General features: G+C 43.4%; 1 protein-coding gene across 2 annotated transcripts; it reads left to right on the top strand.

The window, feature by feature from the left end:
• The first annotated feature begins 531 nt into the window (after positions 1 to 531).
• On the top strand, positions 532 to 17,077 carry INKA1 (inka box actin regulator 1). 2 transcript variants are annotated; one of them, XM_070933763.1, is made up of 2 exons: positions 532 to 554; positions 16,161 to 17,077. In XM_070933763.1, exons 1-2 carry the CDS (start codon positions 540 to 542, stop codon positions 17,028 to 17,030), a joined length of 885 nt encoding a protein of 294 aa, XP_070789864.1. In that variant the 5' UTR covers positions 532 to 539; the 3' UTR covers positions 17,031 to 17,077. The 2 variants fall into 2 exon arrangements, with proteins under 2 accessions (XP_070789864.1, XP_070789863.1); XM_070933762.1 differs by lacking the exon at positions 532 to 554 and adding an exon at positions 9,178 to 9,312.
• The last annotated feature ends 6,818 nt before the right edge of the window (positions 17,078 to 23,895 follow it).

Below are 23,895 nucleotides of genomic sequence, written 5' to 3'. Positions count from 1 at the left end.
GTAATTCTCCAAAGTGCCACCGGTCGGACCTGGCATGCTCCGCCGGGTTTTTTGTCCAGAAGAGCGCGCTGTTGCGCCGTGATCGCGGCGCTTTGGCTGAAAGGCGCCAGGCAGCTCCTTCTGCTGTCCCCCGAGCTCGCTTTCCCGGGCTCTCCTCTTGCGTAAAGGTCCGTTGAAGGCTCCGCTCAGGAGGCATCGCTGCAGCCTCTGAATCGTCGGGTCGGGCTCGCAGTCATGAGTGCGTCCATGGAGTAATCTTAACATTCTTTTCAACTTTCCAGTCTCCCTACCGCGCTGGTATTTCCTCGTGGCCTCCCATCCAAGTAAGAGGGGGGCAAAGAATTTATTTTTCTGTATCCCTCAGCTTCCAGGCTTTTGCCAGATGCCTGATCAGTTCTGACCCGCCTTAATTTTTCTAGCTCAATTAGGGTCCACTTGGTGTCCAATGCTACTGATATCCGGCTTCTTTTGGCTGCAAGATGGCTGCTCTGTCTATGAAGCTGGAAAGGCCATGGTTGTATCTCACCCCCAGACTATGAATGCACCAGAAGAAGGTCAGAAAGTCTGCCCTTGCAGAGACTTTTTTTTTTTCTGGAGATGCAAACTGATGTAACAGTTGCCCTGCAAGGAACTGCAATTATAACCTGGTTTATACAATAGACTAAACTGCCATTGGTTTCACCATGTTTTCTTCAATAATGCGCTGTACGCTTAGCCATCATTTACAAACTATGGTGTGTGAAACATCAGGCACTAAACTAAGCTAACAAACTACACTGTGATTTAGTGTGTTGTGTGGCCCAAGCATGTAAGAGGATTTTAAAAAGAGAGATTTAAGGAATGTCAGGCTGGAGGGAAGAAAACCTTAAGGTGCAGCTGTTGGCCTTCAGGCCCGGGGTTTGAAGATATGAGGTTTGGGTATATGTGGGTTTGAATATAAATTCTGCTTCCATTTATGGCTGAATTTCCACCTTCGTATTGCTGCACTCTGATGCACAGGCCCTTGAGGGGATTATTCAGTGAGCTGGATGGTGATTTATTTGACCTTTTTACGCATAACCTCGTTGCTTTGGGGAATGGCTTATGACATTTCACAATGCTTTAATTTGTCTTTTATTTCAGACATCATGCCCCGTCCTTCCATTCTGGATGTGGGTTTCATCTTGTTTTCTTTGTAACTGGGGAGACTGCTCACTATGATTCAGTTTTACTGCTTCAAAAAACAGTGGCACACAACAATGCAATACATATATTCTCAGAGCTCTTTGCAGAATTAATGGGCATTATTAAAATTAAGCCAGAGCCAGTCTGATTTAGTAGTTGAGGCACCAGGCTAATAACTGAGAAATTGTGAGTTCTAGTCCTGCCTTTGGGCACATAGCCAACCTGGAGCCAGTCAGTCTCGCTCAGCCCTAAGAAGAAAGAAATGGCAAACCACTTCTGAAATCTTGCCCCCCCCCCAAAAATGCAGGGACTTGTCCAGGCTGTTGCCAAGGTCAAGAACTGACTCAAAAGCACAATAAATAAATAAATAAATAATAAAACTAAGTTTTATTAGGAAAGAAAAGAGAACCCTGCAGTTTGACCTAGATTGCAATGTCCCGGCAGCCCTGGGAATACAAGAGTTTGGAGGGGCATTTTGAAGGGATACAAATGCAGATAAATAGATGAAGAACGAACACTTCATAGAAATGGGTAAAAGACTCACTATTGTGTGTGGCTGAGAGTTGCTGCTGCTACTAACTGCTAAAGAAGTTGTAGAGAAGCTTAAATATGTTGGATTGACACTCCCCCCTCCCTTCCCCAACTTCTGTGGGGCTTTAGTACCTATTCGTCCTTCATATATACGAAGTTGGAGCAGAAAAAGGAAGTTCTCATGGCCTTGGCGTGAGGCCCTGGGTTGGGGGGGGATGGGCTTTTGAGAGGGTTTTGTGCTTGAGGAGAACTGCCAAGTATGGGGAGGTGGAAAGCTGCACATCCGTTTTTGCAGCAGAGGAAGAACTCGACTCCCCAAGATATATATTTCAAACTCTGTACTGTCTTGGAAGGAAGGCTTTGGCTGAGTGACTCAGGAAACTCCAGAGAGCAAAACCGAATCCAAAAAACAGCCAGAGACCTTAGAGAAACAAGGATGTTTTAACAATGAATGGAGACCAGAGGCTGAGAAGTTTTTTGAGGGGGGAGTCCTGATGTATGTCTTTATATCTTGCTTCAGGGACATTGTGCGTTTTTGGAAATGTTAGGCTTCTGCACATGCTCCAGTGTGGATCATTCACATGTGACTGAAGGCCTCAGCATACCAAGAAACCCTGACGGGGCTGTAGTCCCCTGTGTATCTCATATGTTCTTTATTTTTTGTTTTTTGAAGGAAACTCGATATCTTTACAGAAATACTGTTTGCCAATTGAAGTAAGGGGGGGGGTCATTGTTTTTATTCGGACCGAGCATTATTATTTACTCATAACGCACAAGTGTTTTGAGTAATATCCATGGCTGTATCAACGTCTGAATCCTTTTTCTCTGTTGCTTTGTGGATCCTGTTGCTGGAAGCAGCTTATAAATATTTTGAAATAAACAAATACATCTTCTAAAGTGATCTATGCTGCTGGGGATGGGAGAGGAAAGGAGAGAGAATTCCTAGAATACAAATTTCAGGCATGTTATATTTAGGTTTGCCAACTGACCAGAAAAAAAAATAAATGCTGGCCTGGCATTGCCTTGTGCTTTTTAACAACAGCTTGAGGTTCAGAAAACAATAAGACTCACAGCATGTAGATAACCAGTATCACTTGCTTGTCAAACTGCTGTTACAAAGCACTGGCGAGTTGAAAAGTTGCCAGTCTTAAATTAATCAGCTTGCATTTCTGATAAATAGCTGGGGCTAAGGAGGACTCACCACAAAGGCTTGTAGGCTTCGTGGCACTGTCTCTTAGCATGCAGTTATTTCAGAGCAGGGATTCTCCTGAATCAAACGAAGCCAATATAGCAGGGTTGGGCTCCTGCTCAGAATAGGTTTCCACTGACCTTGTACACAGCAGAGAGGCTTTCTCTGGGAGTTGTACTTCGGCTAAAGCAGCACAGTTATTTTCTTGGAGAAAACCTTCAGTAGAGCCAAAATAGCATTAAGGGCGGCATTCATTTTCTCCAGAAGCCTTTATCAGGGTGACTGTTGCAAGACAAAGAGAGAATGCCAGGAAAGAAACATAAAGTCCAAAAATAAGGCCAGAAATCTTGCTTGCATTTTAGACTCTGGCTGGAGATGGAGATTGCCCCAAGCACTCAAGGACAAAGAAATAATGACTGACCTCTCTTCCTAATCTTCCTTGGGTAAATTATATGGGCTCCTTGCTAATCTAATCTGCAAATCTTGAATTAATAATCCTGGAAAAGGCAAAAAGTGTGTGTGTGTGTGTGTGTGTGTGTGTGTGTGTGTGTGTTTGGATTTATCCAACATTGATTTTTGGATTATATTTTCCTTTCTTGGACTGATGAACCTATACTCTTTGAAGGCCAGCAAAAGTAATTGCTTGAGTTTTAAGAAAAAAAGTTTTTAAGAAAAGACTGGACAGCACCTACCCTATGTGAAATGGTATAAGGTCTCCTGATTGAGTAGGGGGTTGGATTAGAAGATTTCCAAGGTCCCTTCTGGCTCTGTTCTGATTGATTGATAGCCAACTCTCCAACCTGCAGCTGGGTACCCAAGTAAAGGATTCACATGGCCCTTCTGTGAAATGTTGGGATTAGCAACATTTGTGTCTAATTAGCTGGATTTGTGAGCAAGACTGAATTCAAGGGCTGGAACCTTCCTACCCATTTTCCTGACAAGCCCTAGCATCATAGGCTGTAAGCGCAAGCCTGACCCAAAATGGTCCCATAAGGGAAAGCGAAAACAATTTTCTAAATCTTCTGAAGTCCTTGTCCTCAGCACTGCTCATGCCCTGCTCCCGTGTGCTCCCCTCCCTTAGCCTCTCCTTACTGATTTGGGAGGAAAAGGCCTGACTTCCTGCTATAGAAATAGCCTGAGCCCAGTGATGTCCTTAGTCTCTTAACAGTGGGTGTGTAAGAGGGAGCTGCTGAGGCTTGTACCTGTCAACCCAAGCCCTCAGGAATGAGGAGGAGGAGGAGGAGGAAGAACTGGCAGCCTGTTTGAGAGTCCAGCTTGTGCCAACTGGCTTGGGAGAAGAACCCTCCTACTGCCTGCCACCCAATTCCAACTGCACACAGATGCCTTTACTTCAGATTGTGGAATCAAACCCTGGCAGGCGGGGAGATCCAGGGCCACTATCTGCTGTGAGGCTACTTTAGGGCCCTGTTTGCTGGGTTTTTCGACTTGCGTCAGTTGTGATGGTTCCAGTTAAGGTGCTGTTTTAGGAAGAAAAGGTTTCTATGAGGATTTTGCTGGGCTGAATCCTACCACCATTTACTAATCTTTAAGTAAAAATATTGCAGTGGCTGGAATTTCCTCTGGTATAATTGCTGAGGATGAGGTCAGTCAAAGAAGGACTGCGTATGAATGCACTGCCCAGGGCCTCTGAGTAAATCAGCCCTTAATCCACAGGGCTTCTGCTAATAGAGCTGATTGCCAATCTGTGTCCAGCTCAGTAAACAGCTACCTATATGAGCCCAATCTCCTGTTTCCAACAGTGCTCTCTGTGTCCCCAGGAAATCCACAAGGTGGACATAAATAAAACATCCCTTCTCTAGACAGAAAGAATGTGGAATACCTATATATTGTCTAAAAAAAAGAGGTTCCAATGGCTCAAGTAAGCAAGTCAAGCTGTCTCTATAAAAATAATGCTGTTATTATTATGGGTGATCACACAGCCAGATGTTTACACTGGATTTAGCACTTCTGTCTACCTCTTGAGTCCTTCCCTAGCACTTGGGATAGGCAGCTGTTGTTGTTGATGGTGTTAAAGGTATTGTTACTATTATTATTTTAATTAGTAGTTGAGATTGACGTTAGGCATATATTTGTTTATATATTGCTTCAAAAAATGAGCAATGCTGAATGAAAACCAGGAATTCTTTTACCAGCATTGACCACTGTATACACAGCCAGCCCCTGACACTGTTAAAGCAGGTTATGGAGACTTTTTAATCAATTTCATTTCCACTGAGGGCATTCCTCCTTCTGTAATAAGGGAGCTCTCAGATAATTTCCATAACAGGCCCACCAGAAGTAGTAAAATAAACTACCTCTCTAGGAAAGATAAACAATATTATGAGTCTCCTGCTTTTGACCGTGATGATACTCTATGACAAATTTACATGGCAGCCCTATAGTTTATCAAAATGTATGTGAATTTATTGCCACGTAGATGAGTATAAAGTTACTCAATCTTCTTGAGATCCAAAGCAATTTAGCTGTGACAGCTTTTGTTGGGTGAAACTTAATGGCCTTCATAGATTTTTCAGAGAGCTTTATATGCAGCTCTTTTAGCTGATTGGAATTCTAAACCAACACTTTCAGTTGGCAATATTTTGATTGTACTCCAACTGATTCCTGCGATAGATTTGATTTGATTTCTCAGAGATGGACCAGAATTTCTCAAACTTGGAGAGAAATCGATAATCTCTTCCCAATGGACAGGGTATTATAAGAATAGACCTTGCTGATAACAAACAAATAAAAAAATATATTTCCGAAACTCTCAATTGGCTTTACCTAGTATGAGACTTCAGTATTGAGAAGGGACGGGATAAGAAAGAGTGGCAATTTTCCAGTGTCAGAAGAATAAAGGGAGAAGCATTCCAATGAATGAGTTGGCAGCCTATATTAGACAGGCTAATCCAAGTGCCTGGGGAATGAATCTAAAGGGTTTTTAAAAAAAAACCATAAGGGGAATAAAGATATAGTTTATTGATATCAAAATTCAAACCCATGGGGCCATCCCACAGGGAGCTGGGAGAAATGTCATCATAATCATTGTGATGTCATTGTGGTTTGTGGCAAACGACCGTGACAATACATCTTCTAAACAACAGGACACTTATATGCCTAATGGCTTCCAAAGGGAGTAGCTGTGTCAGATTTTTGCTACAAAGACATTACAATCCTGTGACCCTTTAAAGAAAAAAACAAATTGATTATCAGTGTTTTACAACTCTGCTTGCAAAAAGTTCATAATCTAAAGCAAACACCAAGGAAGATATTGGAGGGAGTGGCCAGAGGGGAAAAGAATAGCAAAGAAAGAACAGATGCAATTGTACATACTTATAATTGGTTACTAGTGGGAATTGAAGATTAAAGCAAAAATTCTTTTTAAGAAAAGGGGGTGGCAGATGTGAAGAAACAAATAACCTTTCCCCGTGAACTTCAGATTGGGCCTTATTTTATACATTTTTATCACGTCGCTATCATCCCTCTTCTCATCTTCTCTGAATTAAGAGACCCAAACAGGATACCCTTTCCTTGTAAGGAGTCCTATATTGCTGGTTGGGTAACTCAACTCAACTGAGAGTTGAAGTCCATACATCTTAAAGTTGCTAAAGTTGAGAAATGCTGATATAGACACCTTAGAACACTGGCAGTCTTTTTTATAGCTTATTTCTAGCACGTTGTTCACCCTACAGACAATTATTTTAATTTTCCTATAGATCATGGTTCTAAGATAATTAAACTTGCCAGAACTTCAATCCTACTAATTTGTACATAAATGTCATGGCTTTTGGGGGGTCTCTTGATACTTGCCACTTTCTCTTGTTTCATACCCTTTCTGTCCCTGATAGCTTACCCAGAATAATTTGAGTTGCCAGCAGATGTGGCTCCTTCATTGCTTGCTGCCAGTTTCAAGCTATTTATGAACAAGTTGAAAGGCAATTGCCACCAAATAATTATTTGGAGAAGTTCGCTGTTTATACCCTTCAGTTATGAAAAATGGCACTTGGTTCATAGTTTAACCATTTACCTATCCACATCATGGCTGCCAAATTAGTAGTGCAAAATCAGAAGATGTGGAGAGACCTGGCCCATAGAACCGCCAAGAGCTGGACATAACTGAATGAATGTCATCATCATTATCCTCCTTCTCCTCCTCTTCCTCATCTTCATGTTCATCATCATGGCTGCAAAATGTACTTGCGAACTTTTGCAGAAATTCTGTTCCTTCATCTTCACTGAGACCTGTTTTGTTTTTTGCTTGATATGTTATATGCAATCATGCTTTCTCTTAGTTCAACTAGAGCTGTGGGCTAACCACTGTGTAGTTTTTGAGTTCTTAAAAATGGATGGTATTATTTAGGCATTAATAAGAGGTTTATCGTTTTCATTTTTTGTTTAAAAATTCACTTTAGGGATTTAATTCCATCCAGACATAATGCATGTTACTTTTTGCGTGTCTAAAGAAGGCTGGAGCATCATGGCTGCATTTGTACAACACATCAGTCATAGTTTCTTGAATTAATCCTATTGCCAGGGATTGCATGATACAATACTCTGTGCAAGATAATCACAGCAAGACAGGGTGGCTTTGCACAAATTATAGAACTACCAGATCAGACCTGCAAAGAATCTGGATGACCATGAGAGAAAAGCAAAGAATAACAAAATTCAAATGTTATGATATCATCTTGGGATCATCTAGTCTGTAGTCCAGTGTATTCATAATAATAACATTTGGATTCTCACTCTGCACTAAGTCTGGACTTTTAAAGAGTCCTTTGTAACTGTATGATTCCATTTCAAGTTAACCCATGCATATCTGATCAATGATTTATTGGATTAAGAAGTCAATGGCCCAGTTTCCCACAGATTAAATCTGGTCTGCAAAAACATGGATGACCAATAGGTGGCAGCAGACAGAAGATACAGGAGAATTTAAATTCTTGCAATCCAGATCTGGGGGTTCTATACACATATTAAGCCACAAAGTAGGCAACCAACAAATAGCCTTCTGCATTTTGTCAATCCAACCTTTCTCATTTTAAGACTCATTTCCTGGAGGGTGAGGGGATATGTTCTATATCATCCTTGGAACAGAAAAAGTATAGTTTCTGAGCTTTTCACAAGACAGAAAGGAAGCTGTGCAGGAGCAGGAAACAATTCATGGTGAAATTTTGGAACTGTAAAATGTTCCATTTCAGCCACTTAGAAATTTGTTAAATGCACACAATTACATTTAGATATCATGCTTGTAAACATTTTTGTGAACACCCCAAATTATATGAACATTTTTAAACATTATAAAATCATAAAATAAGCCCAGCTTTCAAATGCTAGGATTTGAATAGATATCTTCTTGGAAGATACACTCATGATGAACTATTTGTGCCCCTGTGAATATGCAGAGTACATTTCCCTCCCCATAGTCAACAGTCACTCCTCCCCAGTATTTGGAGCGGGGCTTCTACTGTGCAATGTATATATCCCTGCAAGCTTGAGCATCTTCTTTTGAATGTGGATGGTGCTGGAAAGCAACTATTGTATGGTGCCAATTATATATTTTTATTTATTTTTTTATTTGTCAAGAACGTATTAGGTAATAAGTAGATTGGATACATAAAATAGATACAAATAGAGGAAATATACAACAACAGGAGGAATAAGATATGGTTAAGAGTGAGTATATATTATAAAGAAAGTTTGTAGCCGAATGTGAAATTTCCCCTTTATTTCTCTAGGTGGGAGAAAGCTCCTGCCTCTTTCAATAGTACCAACTAGCAGGACGAGCGAATGGCTGGTCAATAAGCAAGCAGAACATCAAACGTTGCGGTCCTTGTCCCGTCCCGCTGCGATTAATAGATGAGGAAAAAGACTTCAATTAGAAGCTTCGCGCCTAAGAGTGTCTCTTTTTAGGTCAGGATTTGGCCGTCAGGGCGCTTCTCGCCGGAGGTAGGCTAGACTAGAGTAGCATGAGCGCTCCCCACTCTCCCCATAACCGCTGTGCCCAAGGGGATCCGAGCGGACCGTTTGCCCCATCGGCCCCTCTTTCCATCTGCGAGACCTTTTGGCTCCTAATATGGGCTCTAATTAAATTACACCCGGTCCTCGAAGCTCAGGTTTCAAGCAGTTTGTTTGGCCCGCTGATTGGCTGTCGGTCGAGCAAAGGGGGACCAGATCTCGGGCGCTCATTGGCTCTCGTGCCAGGAGAAAGGGAGGGGGCGCGGTCTGAACCGAAGGGTGCGCTTCGCTGCTTTGGGACCGAACTAGGGAGAAAGTTTCCAGCGCCTCCTGCGTTGGTCTCGGAGCCTCTTTCCTCGTCCTCGCCGGGCTGCGCGGCCGGTTCCCTTCTGCTGGCAGCTGAGCGCCCCAGTTTTGGCATGCACAGCGCGCGCCTCGACGCCTTCGTCAGCCACCTCCGCGCAGAAGTGGTAAATTCGGGGGAAGAGGGGGGGGAAAAAAATCAGGGATGCGGTGGGGAGGAGCGGCTGCAATAGCGGGGTTCACGGAGGCGCGTGCATGAGAAGGACTGAATCTGGGGTCTAGTTAGAGCGTCCTCCACCCCGAACCTTTAGTGTCTGACCAAGAGAGGAGAGCCCGGACCGGTGGGGCAGGAGGGAGGGGGGGGAAAAAAACTTCCTAAAAGACCTTCTTCTATCCCGGGGCAGCAGAGTTGAGACGAAGGAGCGCTGGCGAGAGCGCCTGTCTTGTGACCTCCCTTCCCTGGGAACGGCTGCCTGCTGAAGGCTGTCCGGGCAGCAAGACGGGGCTTGCGTCTTAGGCGCCGAGTGAGTGAAGCGGTGCTTTTTTTTTTTTTTTTTTTCCGCCCAGAGCTGTCAAGCCCTCTCGCTCGCTTGTCTTGAGGCAGGCGCTGTACCGCTCCGTCCGCATTCTGGCTAGTTTAGAGGATTGCTAGCTGTAGCGGCGCACCGATGTCGCTGTGCCTTCGGAGGGGCTTGGCTGGGAGAGCTGGCCGGGCTGCGGATGAGATCAGAGCCACCCATTACAACCCTAGGCAGACTCCCCAAGGGGCAAGGGAGGGACCCTTACATATGAAGATCTGGGCGCCGAATCGGGCAGCCTGGTGGCGGGAAAAAAATGCCTTCCGACGATGCCTGAAGGTGTTGCTTCTCCCGTCTCCGACGGGCCTTGGCCCTCAAAAAAGAAGCTGAGATTGGGAAGCGGTAACGATCCAGCAAGGATTTGAATGAATGAATGAGCTGGAAGGGACCTTGGAGGTCTTCTAGTCCAGCCCAGGATGAAGGGGAGAGTCGGAAGCGGGATGGATCGGCTGTTATTCTGGGGAGAAAAAATGTGGGATTGAATGGAGAGAAAATTCCCCCACTGGCTGGTCCCGGAGGTTCTTCTTAATCCTGGGTTGTTCCGGTGCCGGCTTTGAAACGTGTGACTAGGCTGAGGACCACTGAGTGAGGAGCAGGCGATTTGTCCCTATCCAATCAGGGTCTGTTTCCATGATGAAATGCATCCAGGAAGTTGAATCTTCCCGATCAGTAATTAAATTTTGGTTAGATAACAATTGTTATGTTGTCAATTTCCACATAACTGAGGAGCTCTCACTCCTAATGCACGTGGAGAAAGCTTGCTTAGGGTCTGTTTTATTTTGGTAGCCTTGCCCAGCTTCATAGAAGCTTTGCTGCTGTGACAAACAGATGTCCTGTATGGGACATCCTGAGAGCAGTCATTATGGACCACCTTAAGTTTCATCTGTCCCATCTCCAGCTGAATACAATGAAGAAAAAATGTCCATCATCACATAGAGCTTGCCCTCTAGTGCTCTGTAGAGACACTGCAAGCTATAAATGAAAGATTGTTATAGCAATAGCGCTTAGATTTATATACCGCTTCACAGCCCTCTCTAAGTAGTTTACAGAGTCAGCATATTTCCCTCACAATCTGGGTCCTCATTTTACTGACCTCGGAAGGATGGAAGGCTGAGTCAATCTTGAACCTGGTGAGATTTGAACTGCCAAACTTCTAGCAGCCGGCAGTCAGCAGAAGTAGCCTGCAGTACTGCATTCTAACCACTGCACCACCACAGCTCATTATGATCTTGGGATGTTTGTCTGAAAAAGAGTGGCATTATAGGATTGGCTACAACTGTCCTGATTTCTAAGAATATGTATAAGAAATGGCCAGCATGGAATTCGATAGGTCTTGTGCTCTCCTAGGATAGCACCACAGAACCCCCAGGAATCTGTAGATTTGAGCTGACCAGTGTCTTCCTGGATTAAATTCTATTTGGTCAATTGCTTTCTCTGTTTGTCTGCCCTTTTGTGGACCACAGCTACTACTTCTGCACTGCCACATTACATTTCTCACAACACCACTGACTAGTGCTCTTCTGAGGCATTGTAAGAACTGGGAAATTAAGATGATGACTGGAATTCCTGGCCTCAGGCCTTGGTATGCTCAGTTTAGGAACTGGCATACGTTGGTTTCTTGGGATTCCAGCAGTTACCTAAAAATGCCAGGTGCTGATACCAGGCCTGGAGTCTATGCTATTCGTTTTCAACTTGCCTTGAGCATCCTTTGGGAAACCCATCATTTAGTGAGAGAATTAAAAGACATGAACCTTGCTCCACTTTCAGTTCATCCTCTTAGCAGACCCTTCTTGACCCAGTGTCCTTTGAATGGCTTCAAGTACAGCCGCAGAATTCCCAGCCAGCATCATTAGTAGTTGGGATGGATAGTCCTAGGGAGTGGAGAAACTGACTTAGGGCCCCCATGGAGGACTGTGACAGGCCTAATGCAGGAAGCTGGATATTCTGTATCATCTAATATCCATGATGATGAAGATGATGCAGCTTCACATCCTATTGGTCTGATAAGCTCCTAGGTTATCCAAAGTTAGTGGCAACCACTGAAGGTAGTGATCACTTGCATTTTTTGTAATGAGCATAAAAATATAAAGGGGAAAAAAAACCATGTTTTGAGAAGTTCTGAAGTGGTAAATTTGGCTATTAAAAGTGATATCATGGTGGAAGGAGCTCTTTGGATAAATAAGGCAGAGAGATGTAATGGACGATGAAAACCCCATAACGTTTAGTGCAATCTCTGCTTTGTATTTATATGCGATGCAAAATTCTTGTCATTCTTTACTGTCACCACAAATGGGGTCCCTGTAAGGGGCTGAGCAGCTGCCAGAACCATATTGAGAAATAAGCAGCAGCATTATTTTTCTTTTGGGAACAGGCATGTGTGATAACTCTGGTCTCTAAGCGCGGCCCTATAATCTCTCAGCATGCGCCAGTCCAAACATCATTTCATAGGCAAGTCTTCTTACCTTGGTGGATCCAGGCATGTTGGGATACATCTACCATATTTCCTAGCCAATGTGGTATCATTCAGGAAGGCTCCGAGTTTGATGAAGTTTTCCCCCCCTCCCCCCGTATGTTATTTAGTCTTATAAATTGCTTCTTTAACATTTTCTTGTTCTGAGAAATGAGTACTTCTCCAACCTTATGCTTTCCAATCATTTGTTTATTTATTAGAGGTTTATCCCACTTTTATTTTGGTCAACTCAGTGTGGCATAAATACCTAACACTCATACCTCCTGTTTTCCCCAGAACAACCACCTTTTGAGATGGGTTAAACTGGGAGAGTGTGACTGTCCCAAACTCATCCAGCTTGTTTACATGCTTAAGGGAGGACTAGAACGCAGAACCTCTTGGTCTTAGCCAAATGGGCTGTCATGTTGGGGAAACAAAAAGGCAATGCTGGCTGAGATTTCTGACAGTTGTAGTCTCAACAGACCTGGAGGCTAAATGCGGAAGTCTATTCTAATCAAGGGGTGCATGGTAGGCTGTCCCAAGGGGTCTTTTTTACCCTTTTTAAAAGGGTACCTTTAAGAATTCACCACTCAAGAGCCATGGTACACAAGGGCTGCTTTTCCTTGCCAGATGCCAGAAAAGACTACAATAGCAGGCCCCTCTCTCCATCACTAGAGCCATGAGGATAGACAGTTCTATCAACCACTGGACTGGCCCTCTGGCCATCTCTGAGGTTGAGGTAGTTGGTGCTTTGGGGCTGTTTTTTAGAGCTTAATTTGGTTTTAGTTGACAACATTCTAGTGCTGTTCTGTTTGTTTGTAACAAGCTGGCTTGAGGTTTTGGAAAAATGCCATATACATACCATGAATTAATAAATCAAGGTAGACGTTGGAACATCTAAGTTTGAGTTTGAGTATGTTTCTGGAAGCTGTTGCACATAGGCAAGACATGTTTTTAGGTAACTACTTAAAAACTCCATTTTGAGACCAGTTTTACATCTGTGATTTATTTAGTGATAATCTAATTATGAAATTATCAGATCAAGGCAGCCAATCATTTTGTAGCTCGTTGTGCCCCATGTGGCTGTTTTAAGCCCAAGGCACAACACGTAATCTTTTTTTTTTGGTCTTTGTGTGGGAAGTGCTTTGTGCCAAGTGTGCACACGTGGCTTCAAGGCTTCTCAGTCATAGCTGCTCAGGAAGATATCTTGTTTGTTTCCATCTTTTATTCTCTCTTGCCCAAGCTTATCAAGGCAGTATGGCATGGAAGAGAGCATGGCAGCCTTTTCAGGGCATCTGGGACTCTCAAGGTCTGGACTTTTGCTCCCGTTATCGACTGAGAAACCATCTTTCCCAACTTTGAAATGGTCTTGGGAACCAATAGAATAGAATAACAGAGTTGGAAGGGACCTTGGAGGTCTTCTAGTCCAACCCCCTGCTCTGGCAGGAAACCCTATACCATTTCAGACAAATGGTTGTCCAATCTCTTCTTAAAAACTTCCAGTGTTGGAGCATTCACAACTTCTGGAGGCAAGTCATTCCACTGATTAATTGTTCTCACTGTCAGGAAATTTCTCCTTAATTCTAGGTTGCTTCTCTCCTTGATTAGTTTCCATCTATTGCTTCTTGTCCTGCCCTCAGATGCTTTGGAGAATATCCTGACTCTGTCTTCTTTGTGGCAGCCTCTGAGATATTGGAACACTAGTATCATGTCACCCCTGGTCCTTCTTTTCATCAGACCAGACATACCCAGTTCCTGCAACCGTTCTTCATATGTTTTAGCCTCCAGTCCCCTAATCATCTTTGTTGCTCTTCTCTGCACTCTTTCTAGAGTCTCAACATCCCTTTTACATTGTGGTGGTGACCAAAACTGGATGCAATATTTCAAGTGTGGTCTTACCAAGGCATTATAAAAGTGGTATTAACATTTCATGTGATCTTGATTCTATCCTTCTGCTAATGCAGCCATTAAAGCTTTGATTTGTTTCAGTCTAGATTTTTGAACCCAGGACAGCACTTGGTTTTTGGATGGCCTGCACATCAGGAGAAAAATAACACCTTAAAAGAATTACTGCATATTCAATTGAATTGAATAGAGACTGTATGATTACGTATTTAGTCAGCTTTTCGGCGTGAGATGGTCTCAGGGGCCTGCGTTATTACAAGGCTTGGGACAGGATATGGAGTCATATTCCACAGGAGATGCTAGTCAGATCAGGAGAATTCCTTTTTCTTTCCAGCTGCTGCTCAGCTGGAATTGTACGGAAGTTGCCTTGTTTCTTAATCTCTTCCATGCAAGATTTGAAAAGAGGATGTTTTTCTCTTAAAATCCCACCAATTGCTGACTCAGTTCTGTAATGTAAAAGTCTTTTATTGGTGCTGTTACTAGGAAGGGAACATGAATGTTTCCTAGGCTTGAAGTGAAACTGATCTATGGAGTATGCAACAAAACAATATATAAACTACTTTTTTTTTAAAAAAAATTACATTCTTAGCTCTGGAATTGTGACTGAACTATCACACCAAGACACATTTGTTCTTGGTTTTGAGATAGGCACTGAGGATTATTGTATGCTGTATCACCAGAGCAGCTAAAATGAATCATTTCTTGTGACCGTGTCCAAATTATGCCTGGAGGAGCAGTGGCCTGTGGTGGATCTTTGATCTGAACTGCAAAGACTTTCAGAAAGCAACAGGAAGGGGCTCTGCAGAAGGGAGAGGAAAATAAAATAAGATACTAGGACTCTGCAGTCTTTGTATTTGAGCCCACAACTCTCCCTTTGTCACTCTAGGATTGAGAAATAGGCAAAGCAAATTTATGGGCTTGTGACAAAACATTTTCCCTGCCAGACTAGAGAAGACCCTCAAACATGTCCTGCTTACTATGAAGAAACCAGCCAGCCTAGCTTTTATATCTCTCCCTCCCCTTGTGTCCATTAGAGTAGGGCCTTCTTTCCTTTAAGAGCACCTAGAAGGGATGTGCTCCTCCTGGCCACTTCATCTGGTCATACAGATTTCTTACAAGAAAGGCCAATTGGCCTTAGTTCTGCCCCTATGCGAACATCTTGTCCTTTCTCTGGTGCAGAGCTCTCTCTTGCTCTAGGATTTCTAAAGCTCGTTAACTCCCAGATGAACTTCACCTTTGCTTACACGGCGGCTGGTCCAGTCTTCCCCTCTGCCGCCAGTGACGGTGGCCGTATCGCCTGCCTTTTCCTCCCTGAATGGCTGCTTGTGTAATTCCTGCAGGCTCTCACACACCCTTTGTGTCATCTTCTGCCGGGTGGGGCAACTCACCCACTGCAACAAGCTGCTGCTTGTACGGCTGGGGATGGGCTTGGAACGTGCAGATGTTGCTGAAAAGCTACCGCCTCAGGGCTGGGGGATCTGCCAAGACGAGACGGGGCAAGGGCTCGCGCGTGCGGCTCTGGCTCCCAACTCCACCCCTCAGTTAAGGCAGATTTGGTGCCCCTCGCCTAACAAGGTGCCTGGGCTCTAGAGCTGGAGGGAGATTCTTGGCATGTAGTCGGCCCTGGAAATCCTTGATGTGTGGGACTCCTTAGGCACTTAGAATATGTGGACCAGGTAAGCTGAGTGATAGGAGTGCGAGTGGTGCTTTCTAAAGGCTGAGCGGCAGGGAAAGAGCAGTGTCAGAGACTGTCATCAAAGGGTTTATGTCAAGCAAATGCTTTTGCCTAAGGAGGCCTGGGTCGTGTGAGGTCACCAGCTCAGATCAATGGAGACATTGATCTTTGTGTTTTCGTCTGGACTCATGACCCACACGTGGCTTTTTATGGATGTTTGTGGCACTGAGCTCATGATACATAAGGTAGACTAAGCTGGCTTGAGGATTTCAGCATAGATGTAATTTGAGGTATATGTGCTAGCTATTTTCAGTTGTCATGGCTCTCACCTGGGACTTGAACGGGGCACTTTTCTTGGGTGGATCATCATTTCAAGAAAATAAGGACGATTGCTTTTCCTCCCCACAGCTGTGCATGAAGGAGTCGAGCGAGGTGCTGCGAGGCCAGATGCAGTGCATGATGCGGACGCTCCACGATCTCAAGAGGGCTCAAGACCGAGAGCTGCGACTGGAACCTCAGGAGATACGGCTACCCTCTGCTCTGCCTTCCTCAAAGTCCTGTATCAGCCCACGGATATCAGCTATCTCGGAAGCAGATTCTGCCTGTTGCTTGGAAGGAGCTGTGGAAGAAGAGGTTGCTTTCTCCCCACCCAGCAGCGAGCGAAGTCTGGAGTTTGATTCGGGCTATTCAGAAGTATCTGGGAACAGCTGGCGGGATGAGGAAGGCCCTCCACCCCTGAGAGCCAGTAAGCTTTCCTCAGGGGGCTTCCTACGTCGTCGAGTGCCGGCCAGGAGGCCCCGACCAAAATCGGCTTCAGATGCTTGCCTAGAGCGGTGGCGGGATGGCGAACCCTCTGATGCGGGTGACTGGACAGTGTCCCTCTTGTCCCAGAGTCGTAACCGGCAGCCCCTTGTGCTGGGGGACAACTGTTTTGCTGACTTAGTGGAGAACTGGATGGACTTGCCTGAAGAAAGCGGGGAACGGGGGTGGCTGCAGCGTTGGCTGGCCAAGCCCCATGGCTTCTTGCTTAACCTCTCAGGCAACGTTCGCCGCAGGCTGGCTGGCATCTCCCGCACAGAGCGCACCAAGCAGGATCGGGATGGCACCAAGCGTTTCTCTTGCCCTGCCGGTCTGGGTGGGCGCCCTTCATTACCCTACTTCCACCAGTCCCACGCCAACATCAGTGAGCTTTCTACAGACTGTAGCAGCTTTGCTGCCCTAATGAACTGCCGAAGTAGGCAGCCCATCATTTGCAACGATGTGATTGGCTACATTTAGCTTGCCTTTTTTTTATGCTTGTTTATAAATAAATGCCTTTTTTTCTACATCATAGCTGTATGGTGTCTTAAATCTGACTGCTTGACCCAAGTGATACTATAATTGTGGTCCAATTGATTTATCCCAAAATTAATTAAATCGATTTCCCCTATAATGTAGCTATAAGAAGAATTAAAATAAGAAGCAAGGAACAACGAATTTTGAACCCAAAGTTTCATCTCAGGAATTAAGGCTATGTCCCTTTCTGATCCTTTGAGCTGAATTGGCCTTAATAGCAATAGCAAAAGCAAAGCACTTAGACTTATATACCACTTCACATTGCTTTACAGACCTCTCTCTATAGTTTTTCAGAGTCAGCATATTGCCCCCAACTATCTGGGTCCTCATTTTACTGATCCTGGACGGATGGAAGTCTGAGTCAACCTTGAGCCGGATCGAACTCCTGGCAGTGAGCAGTGAGTTAGCCTGCAGTACTGCATTCTAACCACTACGCCACCGGGGCTCCTAATCATTAAACTATAGATCTCAGTTAGTTTGATAAATATTAACGTGCTTGTTATATTATTGGAGAGTACAAAATTTGAAATGAGAGACATGGCCAAAATCTTGAGGACTTGCCTAGAGGAAATTGTTGCTTTACTTTATTGGTCCCTAAAGAATGTGGAAATAAGATTATTTGTCTTACAGGCAAGACCAAACTAGTGTTTTTACTAACTCTGTCTCGATATCAACTTCTTAATGGAAAAAGGTTAGATTGCCTAGAACAGATTGTGCTCAGTTCTCAATATCAAATTTGGGAAGTAGCCAGGAGGAGATCCACTATGAGTTTCTCAACCATGAGGATTTCAGAAAGGATTCTAAATGGCAGCAGGAGTTGCATTCTGGCATGTAATGCGCAAGGGTGCCGTCCAGCTGGGACCTGTAGAGCAGAATACAACAGCTCTGGTGGCCAAATATACATGGCTAAAATAATATTTGGAGGAAAACTAAGTCTTGGTCAGAGTGGCAACTGGTCTTCCATTAAGTAGCACCATCAATGATCCAAACAAGCGTTCAGTGTTAAATGTCACAAATTAGTGCTACTTATTACCTGTTTACCTGGAAGTAAAACAGATTGGATACCATGTGGATATTACCCAAATAAATATGTTTGTAATTTCAGTTAGGTATTAAGACCCTGTGTTGTGCAATAGTAACAACACCTGGACCTAGTATATAAATTTGTTTTAGCTTTATCATCGTGTACACTTTAAGATTAAAAAAAAAAAGCGCAAACGTGGATGTAAAAATATAACAGTGATGATCAATCACATCAGCAGCTTCAAATATCTGTGAAGAATGAAAAATGAGGGCCACTAAAGAACAATACACAGCTAGGTTTTGTTTTTACTGCTTCTAGATACAGAAGATAGAAACCGAAAGACCATCTTATTTATCCTCACATTTATCCCTCATAGTAATAACATTAATGAGCCTGATAACATATCAGTTACAGACATTATAGGAAGCATCTAGATATGTATGGATCCTCCTGTAAGAATGATCTGAAGTACAGCCTGCTAAAATTAGGAAGGAAATACTTCAGTTTTGATAATCATATAGGCAAATACTCTTTTAAACATTTGCAAACATTAACTTATTGAACCAGATAAATTTCACGGAATCCAGAGTCCATTACCAAAATTAACCTCCAATTTTCTTGGCAAATTAAAGGGATCGTATATACTAGGGCCATGATGGCGAACCTATGGTATGGGTGCCAAAGGTGGCATACAGCACCCTCTCTGATGGCACATGAGCCGTCACCACAGTTCAGGTCAGCTGTGCATGTGTGCACACCTTCCACTGGCCAGCTGGTCTTCGGGTCTCTGCCACGGATGCGGGGGGGCATATACACGGGGCGGGGCATGTTCAGGAGGCTGTGTGCGCATGTGGGGGGCGCATGCAGAGACGCACTAACATGCGTGGGGGGTGGGTTGCATGCACAGGGGGCGGGGCACATGCAGGGGGTTTGCCACATTGTATTTTGGAGGTTTGGGTGCGCACACATTTGGGTGCTTTGGCCATTCAGTCCGGAAAAGGTTAGCCATCACTGTACTAGGGCATCTAGTTGTTGGATACTGACAGTACAGTTTTCTGTGTCTCTTTATTGCCATCTAGGGGCCGTGTGGATTTTTGCAGCCCAGAAACGGGAGCCCTACTTTGAATGAAATTGAATCCAGTCATTTAGCCTGTCTACTCAAGTGACCAGTGAGAACCTGCATTTCCATTTAGGGCACAAGGCTGGAAGTTATCAATTGGTCTCTCCTCCGTGAATTTATTTCAACAATTCCCCTTATTTCATATAGTAGATAGGAGTTGGTGATACATAATCAAATCAGTCCATTCTATTCTTGGAGGTCCACGGCAAAGGGAGAAATAAGCGGGTACTTCTCATGGAAATCAAAGCCCTGGAGATCAGAGCCAGATTATCAAATGGCAATTGGCAGGTAAAAGCTACTAATTGTCCCCTTAAAATGTGATCTGCTAAAGTTGCTTTTCTCACTGTCTGGCTAAGAGACCAAAGAGGAAGGGGGCAGGAGGGAAGCAGGCTGTCAGACACAAAGAATCTAGAAGAAGGAATGAGCTTTTTACTGGGTACGCGAATGTCTTGACAACTTCAACCCCCTCCCCACCCCTTTGCAAAAAAAGGGGGGGGGTACTAAACCAGCAAAACAAAAATAAAATGGCTGGAGAGAAAGTCCAGCAATTCTAAAATGAACTGCTGAAAAAAGGGGGAGGTGCCAATATTTTCTCTAAAAGAGAAAAGCCAGAACTTGTGATAATGACTTCCATAAATTAATCAGGCAAGCAAGTTACAGAAGTGATAGGTTACACGCCTTTAATTGGTGTCTTTAATTTACATGACTTTACAGTGCAATTGTTTTGATCAGTACTTAGTGGGAGTTTTCCACACACTCAGAAGACAGATAGGGTTGGGCAAGGAATGGTTTTTCTTTAAGTACCGTAGTTGATCTCTAGCAAAGCAAAGCCTATTTCCTGATAAATAGGCACCCTGCAGCAAAATCCTACAGCTTTTTAGGCTGTCTGCACATATGCTGGCCAAGCAGATGTTATTAAAAACAAAACTAAAAACAACCTTTTCAGTTTTGCAGATAAAATTGCCATATTTCACAGGAGTGGAGTAACAGTAGCTTTCTACAGAATGACGTAGGCTGAAGGGAGGGGCTGGGATGGCTTTCTAGAGTTACCATGTAGCCCAGATGTTCTTTCTGTTTGATGTTTATAATGAACTTCTCATGTTTTTTATGACTACATCATCTTGTGGCATGCCTACAGCATCCCAGGCTGGCTTCTACAAAACACAAAAATACAGCAATTGCCTCTCTGGCTCAAGCTGAGGCTCGTTCGGTCCACGGTTTCCTTTTTTCCCCTTCCTTTCCAGCTGGTTTATGCATAGACATATACAAAGAGGGCATGGGAGTTAAAGGATTTTGTTATTCTTTATTTCCTGGATCTTATACAAAGATATTTTGCCTCAGCATGTGGAAATTTCATTAACTACCTTTGCAAATGACGCTTGCAAACAACCTACTTACTGGAACAGAAACTGCAGTCCTTTAGAAGCTGGATTTTAAATTAATTTGTGATTAGCTTTCAGAAGATAGTCATTGTGAAAAGTAATATAACCCTGTTCTTGCATTACAAACGCAATAATCCAGGATCGTTTGAAACTTCATGTTCGAGGTGACGGGTGTCAGAATCCAACATCCCTGCCCTAAGATCTGATTTTATTTTTTGAAAAGGCCGCATCATCAGATGCGGTGATCATCATTTTCTTAAAGCAAAGACTTGATGATCGGATGCCTCCAGATGCAACTGTCACCACCTCTAACCACTGTTGGTTTGGCTTAGTGTCCTGAGACAATTCAGTCACCGGTTTGTGAGAAAAAATGAATGGGCTAGTGCTTACTGAACTCATTCAATTGTGACTTATTCAACAAATCATGACCTAGCTGTGTGTGAAGTAGGGCACCGTATCCTTTCCTTGTTCATCCAGTTATGCTGGCTGAATAATATGCCATATGAATGTAAAATGCTCAAGCACAATATGTTTGAAATGCAGCCATAAAAATAATTTTAAAAAAGCATTGACTATGGGAAGCCTGATTTTTTTGGGGGGGGGGGCGGTATCCAACACAATTGTATTGCCCATCTTGGCTTTAAGTGAATATTGCATCAAGAAAAAAAAAACACCCTTGAATACATTGGGTACATCACGGAAAATTCCAAGCTATTCAGGCATCTCTGGATTTGAACTCCAACTCTCTCCTTACATACTGATCTTACCCTTAATGTAACATTACATGGCAAGTGATGCTCATTACAAATCCAGTGATGTTCATTATAAAAAATATAAATTAAAAATACACGGAAGAATGCTTCAAGAGGGGAGTTTACTCAAATATTATTATATTTTCAGAGTTCTTTCTCAGTTTGGAAGGAGCCAGATGTATCACAGAACCAATGAGAGCACACGAAATATGCAGGAAGTCCTCGACTTACAACAGTTCATTTAGTGACCGTTCAAAGTTACAACGGCACTGAAAAAAAGTGACTTATAACCAGTTTCCACACTTATGACCGTTGCAGCATCCCCATGTTCATGTGATCAAAATTCAAATGCTTGGCATATTCATATTTATGATGGTTGCAATGTTCCGGGGTCAAGTGATCCGCTTTTGCAACCTTCTGATAAGCAAAATCAATGGGGAATCCAGATTCACTTAACGACAATGTTACTAACTTAACAAATGCAATGATTCACATAACAACGGTGGCAAGAAAAGTTGTAAAAATGGGGCAAAACTCACTTGACAAATATTTCACTTAGCAACATAAATGCAGGGCTCAACTGTGGGCGTAACTTGAGGATTACCTGTACTGCCCACATAGAGAAACGATATTATAATGCCCTTGAGTTATAAGAGGGGATAAAAGTTCCCTCATGAAACGGAAGCCACATGAGATTGCGATGCTGCCAGTAATGTGGTAAACCCCGTGGCCTGTCTGGCTGATTCCAAACACATACCTTTTGAACTGTGGTCTTTCACCAACATGCTACTAAGGGATAAGTGACAAATCCCCTTCTTTATCACAAGCATTGTTCCTCTTAGCACAGTTACGTGAATGAGCCCTAAAACAATTGGTTTATGAGCCATCATCCTGCTAATTTTGTTCTGGAAGTTGCATCATAAGCCAGCAAAAGAGCAAAAAAAAAAAAGCAAGCCTCCTTCTAGTTAACACACGCCTCTGCCTCTAATCACTAGATCTAAAGGATTACCCAAAAAAAATCTGCCTTCAATGTAAGAAAAGCCAAAGGGATTTTTCTCCTTTTATTTACAATAACGACAGCATATAGGCTGTTGGATAGGTTTTCTCTACTACTACAGACTGCTCATGAAAGTTACTGAGCAGACATGAACCTTGGCGCAAAGGGGAAACCAACTTCATGCTTTTGTGAGGCTTTTCTCAATGGTTAATCACCATCCTGTTAAAAATAGCACCTTTAAAAACAGCAGACTTGATCAGCTTAATTTCCCAGGTGTTCCGTTTGGCCTTTATCTTTTGCATAAACTACACAGTTTGAAGAGGTGCCGTCTGTCTCGCACATCAAGAGCCTTTTCAGGCTCCAACCGTTACACCATCTTTCCTTGACCAAGGGGAGTGCCAGACTTACACTGCTAACCGATCCCATAATACCTGGGGGGGGGCCGGGGGAGGGAAACACATAAGCATCTTCCAATGTGATAGCTCCAGCTAAATCCGCTGAGAAGATGCTTTAATGAACTCAGCAAGAGTTTATTCAATAAATCATGGCTAAACAAAGTATGGATTAGTGCAAAGTGAGAGCCAACTATATCGTAAATTAAGATAAATCAGGCAAGCTGTAATTTGATTTGCTCCCATCCTGCCACTCGCAGAAAGGACAATTGCTAAGCATTCAACTAAGAATCTTGACTATACAAGCTACACTGTACAGTGCATACTATTCTTCAGTGGTGGTCTCTCCCCACTTTCAGCTCAGTAGAACTGTTGCAGGATAAATCACGATTTCAAGTATCTTGACCCAGTATCAATTATTGGTATGCCACACCATGCCGGCTAAACTAGATATGACAGAAGTAGATCTTTGTATTTAAATATAAACTGTAGGTAAAGACATGGGGTGGAGATTTAAGTTACGACAATGAAAGGCATGTTTCAATCTGGAATATAGAACTTTCCCAAAGTCACCGTCTTCCTCCCTTCTCATGTTGCTTACCCAATTCAGCCTTTCCCAGTCTTTGTTGTTCAAACTTGGCATGTTTAAGATATGTGAACTTCAACTCCCAGAATTCTGGAAGCGGACATCCACACAACTTAAAAAGTTGCCAAGTTTGAAAAACACACTGGTCTACGTGATTGTGGAAGAGCCATGTTTTTAACATCAGAACATGTTCCCGCCATTATGTGTAGTTTGGCCCTTGAGGCAAAAGCCTTTTCCAGGGTCTGCTTTATGTAATAAATTGGATGTCTGCGGGATTCTTTCTGTTCAGAACTGAAGAGGTAAATCTCTCCCCCCTCCCAAAACTCTTCAGGCACTACGTCAGTATTTGTGCCATCAGTTCAATACAATTTTCAGTAAGAAAGTAATTAATGGCAAATGAGGTCCTGTGCTAGGAACTGGTATTAAAAGTGAAATGGAAGGGGAGGAGGATTCATAACGAGGGTCCTTGAAGACTGACATCTATAGCCAGCATTGAACAGAAGGCTTTCTGTTCATTTAGCAGTAGACAGTAGTTCACTGCAAGCTAAGAAAGCG

This window comes from Pituophis catenifer, unplaced genomic scaffold (genome assembly GCF_029215685.1).
Source record: "Pituophis catenifer annectens isolate HBS135680 unplaced genomic scaffold, rPitCat1.0.hap2 SCAF_2, whole genome shotgun sequence".
Taxonomy (NCBI): Eukaryota; Metazoa; Chordata; class Lepidosauria; order Squamata; family Colubridae; genus Pituophis; species Pituophis catenifer.
The sequence above is the reverse complement of the archived record's forward strand: the minus strand, read 5'-3'. Positions and strand labels throughout refer to the sequence as shown.

Bases quoted from the DNA above. Each gene is read 5' to 3' on its own strand.
- INKA1 (XM_070933762.1), top strand. From the start codon at position 9,262: ATGCACAGCGCGCGCCTCGACGCCTTCGTCAGCCACCTCCGCGCAGAA. The intron at 9,313-16,160 runs GTAAATTCGGGG...TCCTCCCCACAG, and splicing joins GCCACCTCCGCGCAGAAGTG to CTGTGCATGAAGGAGTCGAG.